We start from the raw sequence: 19528 nt of genomic DNA, 5'->3' as shown, positions 1-19528 counted from the left end.
CGGCTCTTATCACTAAAAGCTCGAAATGTATGGCACAACTTTTTTATAGTGAGATTTAAAAAAAACACCTGTCGCACGTAACTAATGTCATCACCACGGCCGTTCGCTCGTGGTGAATCCTTCAGAGGACTTCCTGCTGTTTTTTCAAATCAGCTCATTTGGATATTCTCCACAGATAACACTAGAAACCTGGCCAGAGAAAGTCTAGAGCTTCTTACTAAGACATTTGCATTCTCATGTGCAGCCTCTCCAGAGAAGGTCCAGAGATCCTTCGAAGTTCAGTACATGTCTGAAAGCAGCTTTAGAGATCAGTGTGTAGTAGTGTGTCTGCGAGCCAATTTCACTTACCCAAGGACTTTGGCACAATCGTCGTAGTACTTCATGGAATTTTTGACGAAGCTGAAACCGTTAACATCACAGACGAAGGAGTGGCCATTGGCTCTGAGCAGATCAAATCCACAAACTGTTTGCTAAAGAACAAAAAAAATGAGTTTAAATACATTTAAAAAAATCCTCAGATGTTGTTACCCACAGTATGTTGCTGAAGACACTTACAGATACAACACCAGCTTGTTTTAATCAGACATACGTAACAGCATGTTTATAAAATAAGAACATAAAACATGAACGTAGGAACAGACAATAACAGTGAGCTCCAGGGATAAGCTTTTTCACAAGGTGAACATTTTGACATAAGCAATGAGAAAAAACATACAGGTAGTACTTTGTTTGTTTGTGTATTTGGTTCTCTATTCTTTAAATAACACATAATCATGTGTTTGCAGAGGCATTGTCACACTTTGTTTATGAAAGTAATTATTATCATGTTCTCACAGCAACCTAATACAACCACAGCACAAATCTTTTACTCAGTCACAGGTTTAAATTTATCAGGGATTTAATTCAACACAAAATAATTTTTATGAGGAAAGTTTACTTTTGTGATCATAAACTTTAAAACATGGCTACTTGCATTTGCAAAAACTGTCTTAAAAAAAGTCAATTATTGAATTGATTATAATTTTCTCTGCAACTTAACACGAGACAAATAGTCCCTAAAGGTCTTTTTCTCACCACTAATGGAGCTGTGAGGTAACAAAGGTCAAAAGGATGACCACTAACTCATAAATAATGTAGTTTCAAAAACAAAAGGCTATGTCAAACCTGGATCTTTTATCTTTGATCACTGTGTTGAACTTCGCTATGTGATGATGCAGGTTTACCTTGAAAGCCAGGCAGACCTTGCGAGCCACCAGTTTCTCCATGGCAGTAAGCATGACGGGGTAGCGGATCTCCTTCCCCTCACTGTCCCTCTCTACCTTTCCGTCCAGAGCAGGAGACTTTCGTGCCTCGGCATGGGCGTAGTCTGGACCCACTGTGTAAACCTGTGATTTCCAGGACCAACACATAATAAGAAAACACACAGAAGACACACAAACACAGGCAACGTCTAAGAGCAGATGATAACGATTTCTATTTCTGCACTGAACTCTGATTATTCTCCTGAAATGATCCAGAGGGGCTGTATGTGAAGACGCAAATGTCAGTTGCTGTGGACAATCTCTTTCCTGCCAGACCATAGTAAAATGTCATGAAAATGTCAGAGTGAGCCCATCCCAGAATACAGCAGAGGAGCTATACATATAGAAATTGTGGCCGAATATGCATTTCCTGGAATTTCACCATCATGTCACTTTATTGGAGCATGTTCCGAAACCTCAGGTCTTGTACCGAGGGGCTTGCTCAATATCCCAAAAATGAATTACAAAAAGTTTGGGGAAGCAGCTTTCTGTTGCTATGCACCAAACTCCCACCACACATCAGACAAGCTACTTCTGTTAATAGTTTTAAGAAACAACTCAAGACCTATTTCTATGATCTTGCTTCCAATTAATTTTGGCTTATTCTTTATACCATCGCATTTATTACATTTTGTTTCTTCCGTTTTTTTATGTTGATCCTAAGTCTTTGTTTTATTGCTAACATGTTCTTGTTTATCTATCTTATTTCATGTCTTTGATTTTGTGGTAAAGCACTTTGAGCTGCAGTTTATTTATGAAAAGTGCTATATAAATACAATTTATTATAATGATTATTTTATTATGTCCTGCCTCTTGCATGCTCTACTCAGGCACTGCTTTTCATCTGAACACTCCGGAGATTTTTCTTTTGTTGTGAACGTGTCTGACCCAGACAACCTTCTGCATTCTTCTTATGTGAAAGGCAAAGTTCAGAGAAAGTCAGTTCTAGTAATAAAACACCTCCACCAATGTCCAAGTGAACTTTTACTATACCTTCACATCTGTGCCATCTGTGGGCATGAACTCCTCATAGATGTAGGATCCAGTCTTTCGTACGCTGCTCTCTGGTGAGTATACACTACTCCGACTCCCAATCTACAGCAAAGAGAGAGTTTTAGTACATTCTCTTTTTCTCATCAAATAATGGATGAGCCTCAAACATAAGAACAGTGAGACATCAAATCAACATCATCTTCATTAACATAAAGGGATGGTAAATATGTGTGTTTATTTTAAACTGAACATTTTGTTGCCAGTTTGCTTGGTAACAGTTACCTTTCTGAAGAGTCTCTGGCTGCCACCTCCAGCAGATGTTGGGTAATAGATGTAGACGTTGTGGTCTTCAGCACACACAGGTTTCTCCACGAAGGGTTTCGGGAACACCTCCCCATTCACTTCTACATGGTCTTCCCCCTCCACAAGGTTACACTCTGCATATGGATAGATAAAAATTAAGAATGTCTATGACTGAAACTTGTGGAGACAGTGTGCATAAGTTTCTTCTTCTTCATGTGAACGTTCAATCAAATCAAATTTGATTATTGAAGCTGTGATTGCCAATATATATATGCAATAAAACTGTGGGGTTCATATTGAATTAATTTAGGATATTACATAAAAAAATAACTCTTGCACACCCTCAGGATTGTCGGGATCTCGGTTTAACACAGCGTAGCGAGGTAAGTCAATGCCTTCTTCTTTTAGGATCCGGTAAACTTCTCTCCTGGCAGGGAATCAAACAACTGTTATTGATAACGTCATATGTGGATAAACACAGTGAAAATCTACTCATTATCTACTACACTGTTTACCCATGAGACTCCTGAATTTTTTTTTTAGACTCAAACACTTCAACCGCCCCTCCATTGACATAGTGGTGATTAGATGAGTGAATTTTCATTTTTCAGTGAACTATCTCTTTCAGTTTGGGCGTTGATATGATTGAGTGGTAAAGCAGGAATAAGTTACACACTTTAATTAGTGAGCTGAAGATTATTTAACACTTTGGTGGATAATAAAGTTCTGTTCTATTCTGATCAGACACAACATATTAACCATTAACATGATTTAATATTGTGGCTGACTTGTGTATAAATCTGTGTGAAAATAGCAATTAGGTCACCGTCACTGTCATTCTCAGATTGTAATCGAGCTTGAGCAGGATCAGGAGTTTAACCTTAAAATTAAAATTCCCACTAAAACTTACTGTCACACCAGAGTAATGGTTTCCCCTCTGTTAGTCATGGTTATGAGCCTGGCGGGGACTATCTGTGTGTGTGTGTGTGCAAAACATACCTGTCCTGTATGAAATACTGCATATTGAGGTCATTGATGAGCAGTGGATTCCTGAGCTTGGCGTACTCCACAGCTTTGTCAAGTGGAAATCCTGAAAAATGCATTAAAATGAATAAAAACTGTATCAGCTCTTCTACCTTACCAGCCAGCCCTGTATGTTGAACAATCCAAGCTCAACCAACAACTAAAATTGAGTGTGCTGATGATTGTATATACCACCAGTGTCTACAGCAGAAATACTTACTGTAGAGGTTTGGTGGCTGTTATGAGCAGCAACAACAGAAATTATATGTTAAAGTTCCTTTAATGCCTAAAAAAACCATATTCCACATGAACAAGTTCCTCTGCAAGTAAGTGCAACAAAAATCCAAGTCTGCTGGAAACAGTTTAGGAATATTAATTTTCCTTCTTTCCAACAACACATGACTCATACCAACACTCAAACCTTGTTCTATAAACAAACAAAATGGAAAAAGTAGTCCCATGTGATATCTGACTCAAATACACAGAAACAGTTAGGGTACTAGGGTGAGTAGGAATATATAGTTGAATAGAGTATGAATGTCCAGTATGTAAATTTATAAAGATGCTTTTCAGTGGTTTCATCCTTCAGTGGTGTGTTCAACTTCGGAAGTGATCGCACACGCAAAAAGGCTAGCTGTCCTTCACCCCTCCTCTAAAATAAAGAAACACACAAAAAGGCTAGGAGGCTAGCTTTCAACATCACATGTCATATTGTTAATCTGCTCGGCAAAGATTCTGCAGATCTTGCAACTATTTTACTGTCTGCTTTCTTTATCTCCTCAGCATCAAGGCTCTTTCACAAGTTTTCTTTCTGAATGAGGCTTCAGCCTCTTAGCCATTAGCTTTCTCACTGCAAAACTTGTCCGCCGAACATTGCAAACTTTATCCAGGAGCATTTGTCCTTGCTACTCATCCAGCCTGAGATTGGCCTATTTCACTACAAGTTCACACAAACTAGACAATCAGACTCTTTCAAGAAAGAAATAGTTTCTCTTGAAAAGCCCAACATTATCTATTTCAGTTTTCTTGAGAGTTGGAACATAACAGATATACATGTATGGTGTTCACCCAGACCATGATCCACATAAGATTACAGCCGAAAGTGAGGAACCTCGAGAAAGTGTTAGACTACTATCTTATGTTCTTTCTTTTATTGCAGATAAAAGAGCAGGTGTCCCTCACCCCTCCTATAAAACATGGAAACGCTTTTGAAGTTCTTGCATATTTTTCAAGCAATCACAAAACATTTAACTTATTAAACAGATTCATGCAAATTCAGTAAAAATCAGATTCCCATCTTAGTCCAACAATTAAGTGGTTACTGCAACAGGGAAACATCATTTCACTTTTGTTTCCACCCTCATAAAAATGCATTTCAACACAATGCATTTGGTAATACAAAGCGAAGAGTGTCGATTTATAATTAGCTTCTGTTTCATTATAGGTGGATTTTTCATCTATTTTTCTATAAGATGCATTTGCACAGTAGTACAGAGTACAAATGAAATGCTTAAACCAATTAAAACACAGGTGTAGCCCAAAAAAATCTACAACCTCCAACACCTCTAAGATGAGGTAAAATACCAGGATGAATTTCCCTTCGACCTGTCACTATTTTTCAATCACACAGCAAAATATTCCTGATGATCTTACCTTTGGAGTGGAAGGAGATTAGGCAGTCGCAGAGGGGCCATTTCTCCACAGGTTCCTCCAGGATCACCTCCTCAGGAAAGATGACCACATCAATGTAGTCAAACTTACAAAGGCGCTCTAGGATCTGAGTCATGGGTTTGGATTTGGACTTCTTCATCATGGCACAAATGCCGACCACAATCTGTCGCTCCGATGGCTGGTGGAGAGGACGCAGGGAGGGTGGAGACATGACATAAGGGACCCAAAAGAGAGTCAACACAGTAGAATAGCACAGATGTCCATAAATGCATCTTTTTTTGTCATATCAAACAGGGCATATCTTGATTAGTGTCCTGCTCAGGATAATTTTCTTGAAATATCTGAAAATGGCTTCTATAGGAAAAAAAACAAATCTTCTTGATTTAGGCATCACAGCCTTACCCTTTGAGTGTGTGTGTGTATTAAGAAAGGTTCATAATTATATTATTATTGAATTAGTTTAGTACTATCAGCAGTAGTAGTAGCAGTAGTAGAAGTTTGAAAGTGTGTTATTCAAAAGTCATATAGATGCAAGTTATTTGGGGGAGAATCTTCTTTTTTTTTTAAACCTTAAAGCCAAAAAAAGATTTATAAATGTTAATGACAGCATTATTGATTGCTAATTCATATCAGATCAATGACTCAGTTCCTAGTTTTTAAAACATGTAAATGTGACACTTTATTCCAAACAATAAAAAAGTAATTAATCTTCAGGAGAAAAAACTTGATCACAATAATCTCATTCATAGAATTAAAGTTGTCTTTGTCTCTGCTGCTGTGGCAGGGTTGCAGTGACCACTTCACGAACTGAACAGTCACCTCTCCATTCAGTGTTACTGAGCCTCTAGATCTGAATCAGCTATTGTAAATGACAAAAATGTTCCAAGAAAGGTACAGAGATGACAGAGTGGAGACCATGGCTTGAAAGCGAGCAGCTGATGCACCGCATGACCAAGTCCTTTTATAGCTGCAGGAGCACACATGATACCAGAGACCTTACAGTTGTTTATATACTGTACACAAACCAATGCCAAATAAAACATAACATTTTCTAGGTCTGTTTACTTCCAACTGCTTAAAAGTGACCAATGCTGTATGGTTCCCCTGGCGATTCATGGTTAAATCCTATTGTTACTATAACACTATTATATGTTAAAATAAAAATATAATCTAGTAGAGCAAAAACCATAAACTAGTTTGCAACTTCTTTGAGACTTTTCAGCATTTAAACTGCAAATGAGAAAAAAAAAACATCATTTTAATAGTTATAATATAATATACTAATATCAGAACAAAGATAAATCTTAATACTGTAAACAACACCAGGTACAAGGTGTACACCTCATAATACACCCATAAGCTAGGAAACCTTTGACACACATGCTACACACATGAATAAACACCTGTAACTTACCGACTCATCTTCATCATCCTCCATTTCTTCCTCTTGAAACATCTCGTTCCTCATGCCTGTCTCCATTTGACCAATGTACTGCTCATCATCTTCACCGCCAACCACGAAAACCACGTCTCTGTCACCCCGCCCACGTCCTTCCCAAGCTCCTGGTGCTGGTCTGTCGCAGGGCTCAGACATCACAAACCCACATCTAACATGGCTGCTCCAGGCGGCACCTCCCGGCACAGGGTCAGATAGTGATTATGTGCTGCGAAGCAGTAAGAAACCCAGTCAACTGTTTCGCTATCGCTGGATGACTGACACCTGAGAACACTGGTGATAAGGGTCAGTTGGACTTTCTGACGCTGGTTGATAACAGCTATGTGCATGTACAGTACATGCTGAGGTAGAGAAGCAGCAGTGGATATGCTGAGAGGTAGAAGAGAGAGGGTGGATGACACATTTGTTGAGGTAGATGGTCAAGATCCTGTTTGTCAGGACGGAGGCGGTAACGCTATGAGGTATGACATGTCCCAGTCTGGAAATGCTTCTTCACTCAGCAAACTCCTTCTGCTTGCCCTGTGAAGAAATGGTACAAAAATACATGGAGGTTCAGCATCTTGATCTGAACTCCCTAAGAGTGCTAAGATGCATTTAAAGGGATAGTTTACTGAAAAATTTAAATTCACTCATTATCCACTCGCCACAATGGCAATTGAGGATTGGGTGGAGTGTTTGAGTCCACAGAACCCTTATGGAGTCTCAGGTGTAACAGTGTTGCAGCCAAATCCAATATAATTGTGGTAAACGGGACTCCCTCTTTAGACGTAAAAAAACAAGCAGTATGGAGGCATGTTATGTTGTTTTCTGTTGTTTTATAACATCTGAGGAAGAGGCCACTTTTGCTAAAACACTGTTTACCCCTGAGACAAAAGCCTTTTTATGGACTCAAACACTTCACCCACCCCTCCATCAGCATAGTGGTGTTTTCATTTTTATGGTGAACTATCCCTTTAAGTTTGAATGATTCCAAGTGAAACAACAGTTGACAGTTTCACCAAAATGAAACAGTTACAGCTGTGTGAGCTCACTGCTACAAATATCTGAATAACCACAGTGCTGGTGCAGTGGTGCCTCATTCACCATTGGTAAAATAAATGTCAGGGCTTTGACATGAGCGACACAACAGAGGTAAAGCTTTTTAGATTCTTGAAGGAACACGGGTATAAACTTTTATTTATATCTCTGATGCAAAGGTGAAGGATTGCAGGTTTATATGTCACTTGTAAAGACAGGACTGGACAGTACTTGGGTTGTTTCAAATGAATATCAATTCTCATCACCACCAACCAAACTGCTTTATTACCGTATAATCATCTTCTCCTCCTCGAGTTCGTTAGCCTGCTGCTGACTCAGCACATTTAATTATTAGAAGAGTCCACACTGCTGGGTGTTGCCATGGTAATGGGACCAGAAGAGGAGCTAGCCTGTCTTATCTATTGTGTCCTGGATGTTTGTTGGAGAGGTTCACATTACTCTGGTTTGCATTTCCACTTATGAAACATCCTTGATTGACACAGTCTTAACGTTATTTTTTTACAACATAATCATTACATCATAGTAGGCTGCCCTCTGGGTTTAGTCTACAGTCACTTTATTGATTCATTTTATCTGCAAACATTTTTATAATCTTTGTGTCCTTGTACAAATAATTTGTGTTGTACTCAGTTAACGCACACCATAAAAGATGTATTGCTATGTGATAGATCTGCTGCATTACTGTGTGAGCAGGTAAATAGTATCCCTAACTAATGTACCATTGAAATAAAGCTACTGCTCGTAAAATTGTGAGTCAAGAAAATGAAAACTTGAAGTGCACTGAAAGAGCAGACTACAAGTACAGTTCTATAAGTACAAATAAAATCAAATATTTAATGAAAAAGAACTAGAGTGGCACAGAGCGTATACCTCCACCAAGGTCCAACAGGCCACTTAAATTCAATCACGCTGCATGAAATTGTACACACTCAAAGATATCCCTTCACTTTTCATCAGGATCAATTTATTATTCTTAGATACATGAAGGAAAATGTTAAAAATTGTCCCATGTCACAATGTTAAGGAAAGTGAAAGAAAATCCTAGATCCATTCCCTGATTCAGATCTGCACCAATATTTAAGGAGTTCTTCTGACTCTTACTGCATCCTTCCACCAATTTAAGTGGGATTCCGATCATTTAATTTGTTTCTTGCTACTTAATGTAACTTCTGCCACTCCCCAAGAAAGCTAAAAAAATACAAACACTCTGTTCCTTGAATTAATTTCCTGAGCAGAGAAAAGATTACAAAACAGAACCCTGTAAATAATCACATGCCAAAACAATAGATGTTGCTACAGATTTTAAATCTCGAGAGCATTGCTGTCTTGCCAAAAATCCAAGGTGCAATAATTAAATGGTAAACTGAAGCATGCTCAGATTTCACAATGCATTTTCAACCCCGGTGCTTTAATATAATGGGTGAGTGAGGTTGCTGCTTATCTGATATCTGATACCACAAAATAAAGAAACAAAGCTGTTATGTCATTCCCTTGTAACAGCCAAAGTGATGTGTGAAATGTGGCCCGCCAACATAAGCAGCAACTTGCTACTGTAAACTAGTATGTCCTCAAACAAGGTAGACACAGCCAGAGACAGTTCATGTGTCACTCATCAGCATAGTCTAACACCCCCTCCAAAAACCACTTCCTCCACCACAGACACACAACAGCTGACTCAAGGGGAAAGGCTTCAGAAACAGATGGGCAGATCATATCACATCTCAATGACGGTCCACAAGGCAACCGTCCCCTTTTCACGACCGCAAGAACGTAGTCAAAGTCACTTCCACTCACACACAGCGCATATTATTTTATTGGCACCATTAAACTTTGTGGCAGCTAAAGAGCAGACCCGGCCATCTTGCGACTCTCTGCCAGGACATACCCTCAACCAAAGTTCACGCACGACCCAGATTAACCTTGGTACCCAGAAATAACTGTGCCCTCTGCTACGTTAGGGGATGGGGCGGAGCCAGGCCACGAGTGTTGGATGACAAATACAACTTATCATTACTAACCCCTGAGGCGATGACAGGCTGCACTCCCCGGGGGTTGAATAACACTTAAAGAGATAAACTCATGAAAAAAAAACTGTTACTGCTGCGGGACTAAGTTTATTCAGTTTTAACTACGCAGACAGGACCTTTACTCTGTAGATTGGATAACTGCACAACAAGTAAACAGCGTCATGATTGGCTGGAGAGGGAACATACTCAGCCTTTTAATTGCACATGGCTCAACTTTGCATTTCATACATTTTTCCTGGTATTTAATCAAATGGAAAAATTCTACATGTCATGTGCATTTATTTAAGACACAGCCTGACCAAAACATAGCCATGACATAAATATTTTATTTTTACATATAGTCATATATGATTAACTGTTGTATCTTAACAATGAAGGCTCAGTCACATTCACAGCCTCAGAGTAGTCTTGTAATTGGATATTTCATATTAACATCTTAGCTCTATACAGCATCTTGTGGTAAAACAGCATTAAACACTAGTGTACTGAGAAAATGTATTGGAGATGAGCTGCAGATGCATATAGGTGTAAATGTGAATATTTGTCCGTAACATGAAGATGTACAGAAACACTACAGATCTGTTTGTGGTTATTGAGAAGCTGTCAAGCACTGACAAGTTTATTTTTCAACTGCTCAGAATATATCTTCTCAGATCTATTTAAAAATCCTACACTGACCTGTAATAGAGAATGGTGCTGTATTCATTCCCACTCCTCACCCCTAATGTCTGCGGGTCTGACCTCCTGTGAGAAGTGTGTAACTTCTAGTCGCAGCTTGAGTTTCCACAATCAGGCCAAGCAAGATAAAAAGTAATATCCGGCTGTAGATCAGGTTAAGACTTAGACTTTTACGATATGAAGAATTCAGTTTAAGTTCAGTGGGTGGGACGGTGCAGTCAGGGCGCTGGTCAACACATCAAAACTTTGTTTTTTTCTCTAGATAAAGATGTAATTGTCCGGTATAGGAGCCCAATAAAATGTATAACCACATGTGTCTGCAGTAAATGTTACATGATGTGGCTTTAAGAGATCCTTATCAGAAATATCGGTAATGATATGCATTTATGAAAAACATGAGAATCTGCTAAATGTTGAAATCTAAAGTATATCAATATAAGTATTGGACTCATAAATATATAGTTCAAGCGTTTCAAATTAAAACTTCCATATTCCCATTATGGTTGTTTACAAAGTTTTATGGCAGAGTAATATAACAAAGATATGACTTTCACATTTCTGTCCACTATAGGTCAACATGAGCTGTGCCCAGGGCTGAGTAGTGATGTTGCATTTAGTGTATGTCACCAAATGTTGACTAATGTCATAAATTACTAAATGTCCCTTTCACTGAGGACAAAAGAAAGGGGAGAAACAAAAGAACCAGACATTAAATAATTGTGCGAGGCTAAATCTGTAGTGTTACCCTCCAGAACGAAACCCTCTGTCCAGCATGAATGGTTTAAGAATCTTCATCTGCAGGACCTTGTCCACGATGAGTCACATCCGTCATCACAGCAGGGGGCAGAGATCAACAACACAACACTAATAAAAAGCTTTTAACCTTTGAGACTGTCTGCCACAGGAGGCCTGCCTCCCTCACTTTTATGAAGGGGGGGGGGGTCAGTAATTAGATCCTTTTCACCAACACCATTTACCTGATTAAATGGTAGATGAGACCCTAGACGACTCGCAGAGGGAACAGGGCCAGTGTTTCTGCCGGTTATGGATTCACACTTTGTGGGTGGACTGAATGAGAAAAATAATGAGTGATATTACGATGTGCCTGTGATAGAAATTCAACCAAGAGGTTTTGATTATTTTGGTTCCTATCTGTTTTGGAATAATACGTTTTAGATTAAGTCATTATCAAATTTATTATGAGCAATAAAACTTAATGCTACAGTGAGCAAAGTTATCGAGACTGGACACAAACAGCAGCCATGAGATAAATTATCACTTGCGAGGGTCAGATAACATGCTGGTGATGTCATCAGGGTAGAACTACCAGTGGGACAACAGTTACATCTGGTTCTACAAGCCTATAAATTCATAATGGACTGAGCACTCAAGAAATGAGCTTTGTTTGCAAATACAAGATACAAAACTTTAATCTGCTGCCTCTAATATCTTGAATCAAGCACACAGCTTTCAGGGTTACAATCAATTCTAACTTTAAAGGGATACTTCACCCAAAAATGATAATTAATTCATTATCTACTCACCACTATGCCAATAGAGGGGTGGGTGAAATTTTTGAGTCCACAAAACACTTTAAGTTTCAGGGGTAAACAGCATGGCAACCAAATCCAAATTATAATTGAAGTAACTGGAGACCACTTCTTCAAACACAAAAAACCCCCAAAATGCCTCCATACTGCTCATGTGATGTCATCCAAGTGTCCGTAAGTCCCAACATTCAAATTTGACTGGAAACAGCATCATTTACACCATTTGAGCCTTTTCGAGTCGAACGCTTCACTAACCCCTCCATCAGCACGGTGAGCAGAAAATGAATGAATTTTCATTTTCACTATCCCTTTAATGGTTCCCTTCAGAAAGGCTAATCTGCAGCAGCAGATAAAACACAATCACAGCAATAACAAAACAGAGGATACACAGGATTAAGTGGAATATAAACAAGGATACAACTTTGTTGAGTAAATATATGAATATAGTGCAAAGGTGATAATTTCAGCACCTGAATGTTGTAATTACCCTCCAACAAGGCCCAACAGCCGCTTATAAAAATCACATTTAATTTTGCTAGATAAAGATTTTTACTTGGATCTCATACTTTCATAAATATCAGTTCCCTCAACAAGAAAATGTAATTATTCATCAACCACTGATTGTTTTGTCTTTTCTTCTGCAATATGTCTTCTTAGAATCTCTTGTTTTTAGTATTTCATTCTGCTTATATAATACTTACATATTAAAACAACAGACACTGAGCATTTTGTCAGATCATCTCTGGTTAGGCTAACTTCATTAATTTGCAAATTACTTTAGAGATGAAAGTTATCAGAGCTGAAACAATTCACAATTGGATTTATAAATTCATTGACACAAACTTAAAATCTGATCACTGAGAAGTTGTAAATTGTTTCTATTCAGGCTTCTTCACGATGAGAATTCCCTGCATTTCTTTGTCTTATGTGACATTAAACTTAACATTTTCTAGATTGGGGACTTTTGAACTTTGGATGAGACAAAAATAGGTAATGTGAAGACTTCACTTTGAGATTATGGAAAATGTGCAGGGCATTTTCACTTTCATTTCACCATTTGTGCCATTACGAGATAATGAGATCGATGGATAAGAAGACAACTAGGGCAGCAATTTAAGATTGTTTTCATTTTCGATTTATACGCTGGTTATTTTTCAATTGATCCGGTAGTGTAATCTGTCAACTTCTTGTGTTTGACCTTAAGTCCAAATAGAAAAACTAACATTTTCCATTTATATATAACAATCCAGTGATTTTAGAGGCTGGAATGAGATACATCATAGATAAACTGTGATTAATTGACCCACTGTTTCAGCTCTGATGATTGTAAGTTTGAGATATACAAAGTGGACAGCTCTTGAGTAAGGGACATAGACTGTATGGTAAGGGGGCACACATAGTCCAACTCACAGCAGCTACACACACACACAACCAAACACACACACACACACACAACCACACAGTAAAGTTTAAAATCAGAAAGTTAGGTTCAGAGCTTTGACAAAAACCCTCTGATTCCACCTCCTGTTCTCTTGGTGACTAATAGCAACAGAACCAGCAGCACCCACAGCCTCAAATCACTGACACACGATGAATGAGTCACACGGAGGTCTGGAAGTAACACGCGGCTCCATTGAGAGAGAGAAAGAAAGAAACGCACGCGCGCAGGTGAGGTAGAAGACACTGAAAAGCCTCCACAGACTCCACAGACTCAGATCCACGCGGTGACGAGACAACAAGTCCACAAATGAAGGAGACTTACCGGCGGAACACAAAGTGAAGTCCCTCAGCTGTTCACTTCCTGAGCTGGACTCTGCTCTGTGGAGAAGCTGCTGCTCGTTGCTTCGCTGCGTTTTCTTCTTCCTGTGGTTGTGTGTAGCAGTGAAGTTGTAAGACAGCAGCTAAAGGTCATGTCCAGTCTGTAGTACTAGTACTAGCATTAGTACTACCGCTACCACCACCACCGCTGCTGCTGCTGCTGCTTCCTTCCTTCTCCTTTCTCTTCTACTCTTTTGTTTTTTTTTCAAACACTTTTTTTTACAGCCACGCCGTTACTGCCATCTAGCGGTCAAGATGCTGCATTGCAAGATGGACAGATTGTAACGCTGCAGGTTGATGTGTTACAGGAGGCTCACTTACTTTTGTGCCCTTCCATTGACACTATGTACAAACATACAGACACTCAGGTTTGAACTTCTGTCTTAGTGAGGACACGCATTGACATACTACATTCCCTAGCCCCTTACCCTAACCACCCAAACTAAATGTCTAACCTAAACCGAATTCTAACCCTAACCCTTAAACAGCGCATTGAAAATGTGAGGGCCGGTCAAAATGTCTTCACTTTCCAAAAATGTCCTCACTCTGTAGTGTGTATGCCTAAAATGGACCTCACAAAGACATCAGTACAGGAACACACACACACACACACACTTCTTACAGCTTACCTGTCCAGTGTGTACAATAAAATAACAATGATGCTGCTGTTTTGTAAAATCAGAGACTTTAAATGAAAATATGTGTTAAGAAAGTAAATAGTTTCATAAAATGGAAATACTTTTAGTGTCAATAATAATGTATTATTTCTGAAAAAATAAGATTTGTTTAATAATGAATCATTATATAACAACTCTCTCTATGTATGCTGAAGGTTAAACTAAACTTAACTAATAAGCAGCACAGAGACCACAAAAAGATTGCTTTATTTCAAGATGCAGACTTGACCACAGACTGTACATAAACCCTTTACATTAATTTAGTTTATAATCAATAAGAGGAGGTTGATGTGATTGGGGCCCATGATGTAATCAGGTGGATACTGTTGGTTCAGCTCTATTTTACAATCTTTCCCTTGGGTGAAATCTAAAAGACTGCAGACTGTAGACCTCCCACACACACTCTCTGTTCAGTAAAGTAGCCATGGTCTCTGTGGCTGGCAGTGGATGTGTGAGGGAAAGGTTGTCAAGACGACAACAACTGTTAGTGTGTTAAAATAAAGATTGTAAGAAATATATCGAAATTGTTGACAAATGTCTTTAAAATGGGGCAGTAAGTCTATTATTTGGGGCACTATAGGATTTTTGAACATGATTGCATTTATTTGAACATTATTTTGTGGAAAACAGACATCAACTGTAGTTTCATAGTTTTTTATATTTTCAATAAATTGTGAAAGCAGAAAGGTGCTCTTTACGACATGTAAACAGTTCAGAACTCAGCTAACCTGCTCTGTTCCCCTCAATTTAAACCCCAATGTATGTCATGTAATGTATGTCCTCGAGAAATGTGATGCTGTCTTAACAGATATGACATGTTATTGTTAACATTTTAGTTAACATTTTTACCTTTTATATATCCAGCGGACATGGACCAACATTAACCTTCATTTAGAATTGTTTTTCTGATCCTCCGTTTTTGGTCTCAACCACCTCCTAAAGGAAATATCTTGCTCTTTAGCAGCTAAAGGTCCCCACTGCGTTCACCTAGTAGTTGCTGCTGTATGTGTGTTGCATAGTGCTGCCATGCCATCCAGAGGATTTGTGAACAGTTTTTTTTTCACTGTCTGCTGCTGGTAATTGTTATTTTTTGAAAGTAAAACAAAACAGTCGCAGTCATAAAAACAGAAACATGGAGCTCAAAACCCCTAAAATGCTTTGTTGACATAACAATAGCTACTCAGGTGATGATTGTTAACAGTTTTGACAATACTGCCATTTGAAACATTCTCATTTTATGATTAATAATTGCTTCTGATTGTGTTTAAGCTTAATATAGGGGCTTCTGCCAAATACTATATATATATAGCATCAAATGTTAATAACATTTCTTTCAAGACTACAACAAATGCAACCTTTTTCTTTCATTAGCTGAATTTATTCATCAGCCCTGCTGTCTCGCACAGAAACCACACACAGTCATCGCAGTATTAAAAACAAGCCTCTCATGGATTTCCATATTCCCACAATTCCCTTTGCTTCCCTTTGAGCCATTCCCAGCATCAGACCTGCCAGACTGCCCGGTGTGGCTGAGAGTTTGGCAACTTGTCAAGAGAGTGTGGAGCGGCTCTCTGTCCCATCATGCAGCAGGTCATGAGAAGCCGGTCTGTGTTGCAGTATAAGAAAGTAGTGTTCGCATAAAACCAGTAACCACCTCTCCCCTCCCTCTCCTCATCTCCTCCCTCTCACCACCTATGCAGCATCCAAAAATCTATTTTTTTCAAATACCTAAAATTATGTAATACATTTAAATAATAAATTGAAACGCTCCCTGAAGCATCCTGTCTTCACTGATTCAATGGGAACACTATCATAGACTGCCATTTTGGAATTCGCTGCTGACAAACAGGCCCTTATATTACCTATAAGTCAGCTTCAGCTTGTACAGAAACGGAGACGAAACAGGGTGGAACGTGTGCAGTGCAACATTAGACAAACAAGATTATCAACAGTCACATTACTGTAGATACATATGGAGAGGATGTCGTTAAAATGAGTCAGCAGTGACCAGTTTAGCTCCTTAGCCAAATATCATAACAGGAAACCTTTTCTGCATACAGTTTCCATCAGCCACTCATGAGGTGAACAGGTTCCTCAAATGTTTCTGTGATATCTTTGCTCATTTCCCTCCTCTTCTAACTTTCTGGCAGAGGTTTTGCTGTTATTATGGATCATTAACTCTGTCACACTTACTGACACTAAGATTGATTGTTATACGAGACCACACTGATATTTCTCATGGCAGAGGATTAAAATAGCTGCTGCATGATGCAGAATAACGATCTTAAGTTTTGTCTACCATTTTGTCACAGTTGATTGACATGACTGATCGAGGTATGCCTGTAGTTTTGAATAATCCTGTTTAATAACAGACGAACAAAACATGCATGGGGGTTGTAAATGCATACAAAATGCTCTGCTTGTAACACAATTGAATATCTGCTAAAGTGACGCAATTTACAAACAGTTTTGAAAGTGTGCTACTTTACTGACAGATATGGTTAAAAATCACTTTAATTAAAGATTTTACAAAGAAGAGCTATTGTGAGATTACAAAATAGGGACTTTCTTTATTTTACTTCTAATGGGGAATTCTTACGTTGTGGAACAGTACTTAGAACCTTCAGTAGAAATGTACAAAATAAAAGTTTGTAGAAATTCCCTTCTCCCTTCCTTGAATGTTCCTGAGGCTGAGGTGATGCATTTTTTCTACTCTATATGCAGTTGGGTAGTTTAACTTCCCAACATGTGGGACGGGCGCTCCAGTGGGTTTCTGGGAGAGGCAAGAAGAAAAAAGGTATGACATAAATTTGGATTCATTGGACTTTTTCATTTTTAGCTTTTTGTGGGATATTGGTTGGTTCAACAATTTAGGCCTCAGCCTGTTAATTAAACGAAACCTTCAGAGAAGTTAAGAGGAGAATTAACTCTTTGGTTGAACTATCCAATAGTAAACATCTGACAACCATTTTTGTGGCTTATGAAAATGAAACTTGACTTTCCTATTACATACAGTAGAGCTCCGTAGTAATTCATTGTTGGGTGAAGAACCTGCAGCTTCAATTGTACAATGGATCTTTGTTAATAAACACACACACACACACAGTAAATATTTCTTTACATGTTGTATGCAAAGCCACCAGGTTACGTTGTTTACCTACTTTGCAAATGAGTGAGTCATCAGTACGTATGTCTTCTTCCACAGATAGATAAACCATCAACAGCTACAGTTAGACAATCACAGAAAGATGAGAAGACTATCTTCTGTAAATCTTTTACATTTTGCACATATACACATATATAATAGGTGGGCCATAAAGCAGCTATTCACTGCAGCAGCCTCCCCCTTAGGATGGACTGCAAGAGGCTGTGTCAACAAACACACACACACACACACACACACACCACTCACACACCCTACGACACAACACACACATGCACACACAACCATGTGCACATAGACACACGTTCTCAAACACATCACATGACAAGCAGAACTCATTTTCATATAAATTACTTCTGTTACCACAGCCCTTGGTGTAAAGAAAGGGAAAACCTTAAACAACTTTATAATTTTACATTTAGTGATAGAGTTGGTGCCACCTTCAGGTCAAGGGTAGAAGTTGCAGGATTGGATACAAAATGTTTTACAGGATGCATAGTTGTGGCTAAAAAAATTGAGTTCCTAATTTTGTATGTAAGTGCTTTGTGTTTTTTCTGGGCTCTTGTTTCAATATGATATTACACACAGAAAATGCAGATGTTTTTATAATAGATGTCAGTGACTGGTGTTTATGTGCATGAAAATAATGTCAATCATACCTTTTATGACTTTTACAGTCACCACATCTCAACTCAGCTGGGGAAGACTTTGGAACCATGCAAGTTGATTATTTTAGGAAGATTAGGTATCTTCTTTGGTTATCAAATTAACTTGGCCAAACATGTCTGACTCTATATGTGGGCTGAGTCAAGCATCCTGCAGAATCTCTGTGTAACAACAAGTTGGAAACACTGACATGAACTCTTTGTGAAAGAGACCTATCCATGCATCTCTGGGGGTAACTAAATATGTACTGAAAAATATTAGGTTAGTGAGCAGAACTCAAAATCCCTCTGATCAAGCAGCTACAAAACGCAAAAGTGAAGATGTCTATTTCAGGCACATTTTAAACACACTGTTAAAATTGTCTGGCATCTACACTATGTTTATGTTTCTCAAGCCTGTTGCTGGACCCCAGTATTTTCCTGAAACTTGAAATGTTAAAGGATTTAAACTGCATCTCTCTCTCTCTCTCTCTCTCTCTCTCTCTCTCTCTCTCTCTCTCTCGCTCTGTGCGTGAGTGTACGTGTGTGCCTGTGTATGTGTGGTCCAGGTATTACTCATTTTGTGCAGACATAAATCTCTTTACACAGTCACATTATGGGGGGAAAAAAGTCCCTATAAAGTAAATCATAAAATTTTAAGGTAAAGACATGTTTTAAGTTAAGGTTAAGGTTAGGTTAGGGTTAGGCAAGTAGCAACTATGATTAAGGTTAGAGTTGGTGCAATCAATCTAACGTCCTTTGAAGTAATGGAGACATGACTGTGTTTGTATGCGTGTGTGTATATGTGCACACTGATTTATAGTTTGCAGCGTGTGCAGAATCAGGTAATACAAATTTGACGCTGTAAGCAGGAGGCTTCAGGAGCTTTGATGTGCAGACCACTGACATTTATGAAGTCATATATTCAATGACAGAATACTTGCATATGCAAATTAAGTGTATGCATTTCTACTAGATACTGGTTGTGTATATTTTAGTGATATGTTTATACTTATACTCTTTCCAATAGTTTCTAAATCTGTAAGAGTAAGTCTGCTTTTTTAAAAGTATGTCTCTACATTTCCTGACTTTTGTCTTCATAGGTCTCTGAGAAACTTTGTTATAAATTACATAAGAAAGAATTCTATTTTCAGAAAATAAACAAGAGTCAGCTCTGTGAGGCTGC

The 19528-nt window shown here is 38.5% G+C and overlaps 1 protein-coding gene across 12 annotated transcripts in view; it reads right to left on the bottom strand.

The window, feature by feature from the left end:
• Window positions 1–14052, bottom strand: part of ppip5k1b (diphosphoinositol pentakisphosphate kinase 1b) — a 48710-nt gene extending 34658 nt beyond the window's left edge. For 10 of the 12 annotated variants that reach the window (XM_069528314.1, XM_069528318.1, XM_069528322.1 and 7 more), the window contains exons 1-9: window positions 13803–14052; window positions 6706–7266; window positions 5274–5469; window positions 3597–3687; window positions 2939–3024; window positions 2577–2731; window positions 2295–2396; window positions 1224–1385; window positions 349–470 (exon numbers count right to left, since the gene is read on the bottom strand). In XM_069528314.1, coding sequence (XP_069384415.1) covers window positions 349–470; window positions 1224–1385; window positions 2295–2396; window positions 2577–2731; window positions 2939–3024; window positions 3597–3687; window positions 5274–5469; window positions 6706–6885 — 1094 coding nt within the window. In that variant the 5' untranslated portion in view covers window positions 6886–7266; window positions 13803–14052. The remainder of the gene's footprint in view (window positions 1–348; window positions 471–1223; window positions 1386–2294; window positions 2397–2576; window positions 2732–2938; window positions 3025–3596; window positions 3688–5273; window positions 5470–6705; window positions 7267–13802) is intronic. The other 2 variants (XM_069528315.1, XM_069528319.1) reach the window with 1 other exon arrangement.
• Between the last annotated feature and the right edge of the window lie 5476 nt (window positions 14053–19528).

This window comes from Paralichthys olivaceus, chromosome 7 (genome assembly GCF_024713975.1).
Source record: "Paralichthys olivaceus isolate ysfri-2021 chromosome 7, ASM2471397v2, whole genome shotgun sequence".
NCBI classification, from domain to species: Eukaryota; Metazoa; Chordata; class Actinopteri; order Pleuronectiformes; family Paralichthyidae; genus Paralichthys; species Paralichthys olivaceus.
Note: the sequence above shows the minus strand (reverse complement) of the source record. Positions and strands in the feature narration are given on the sequence as shown.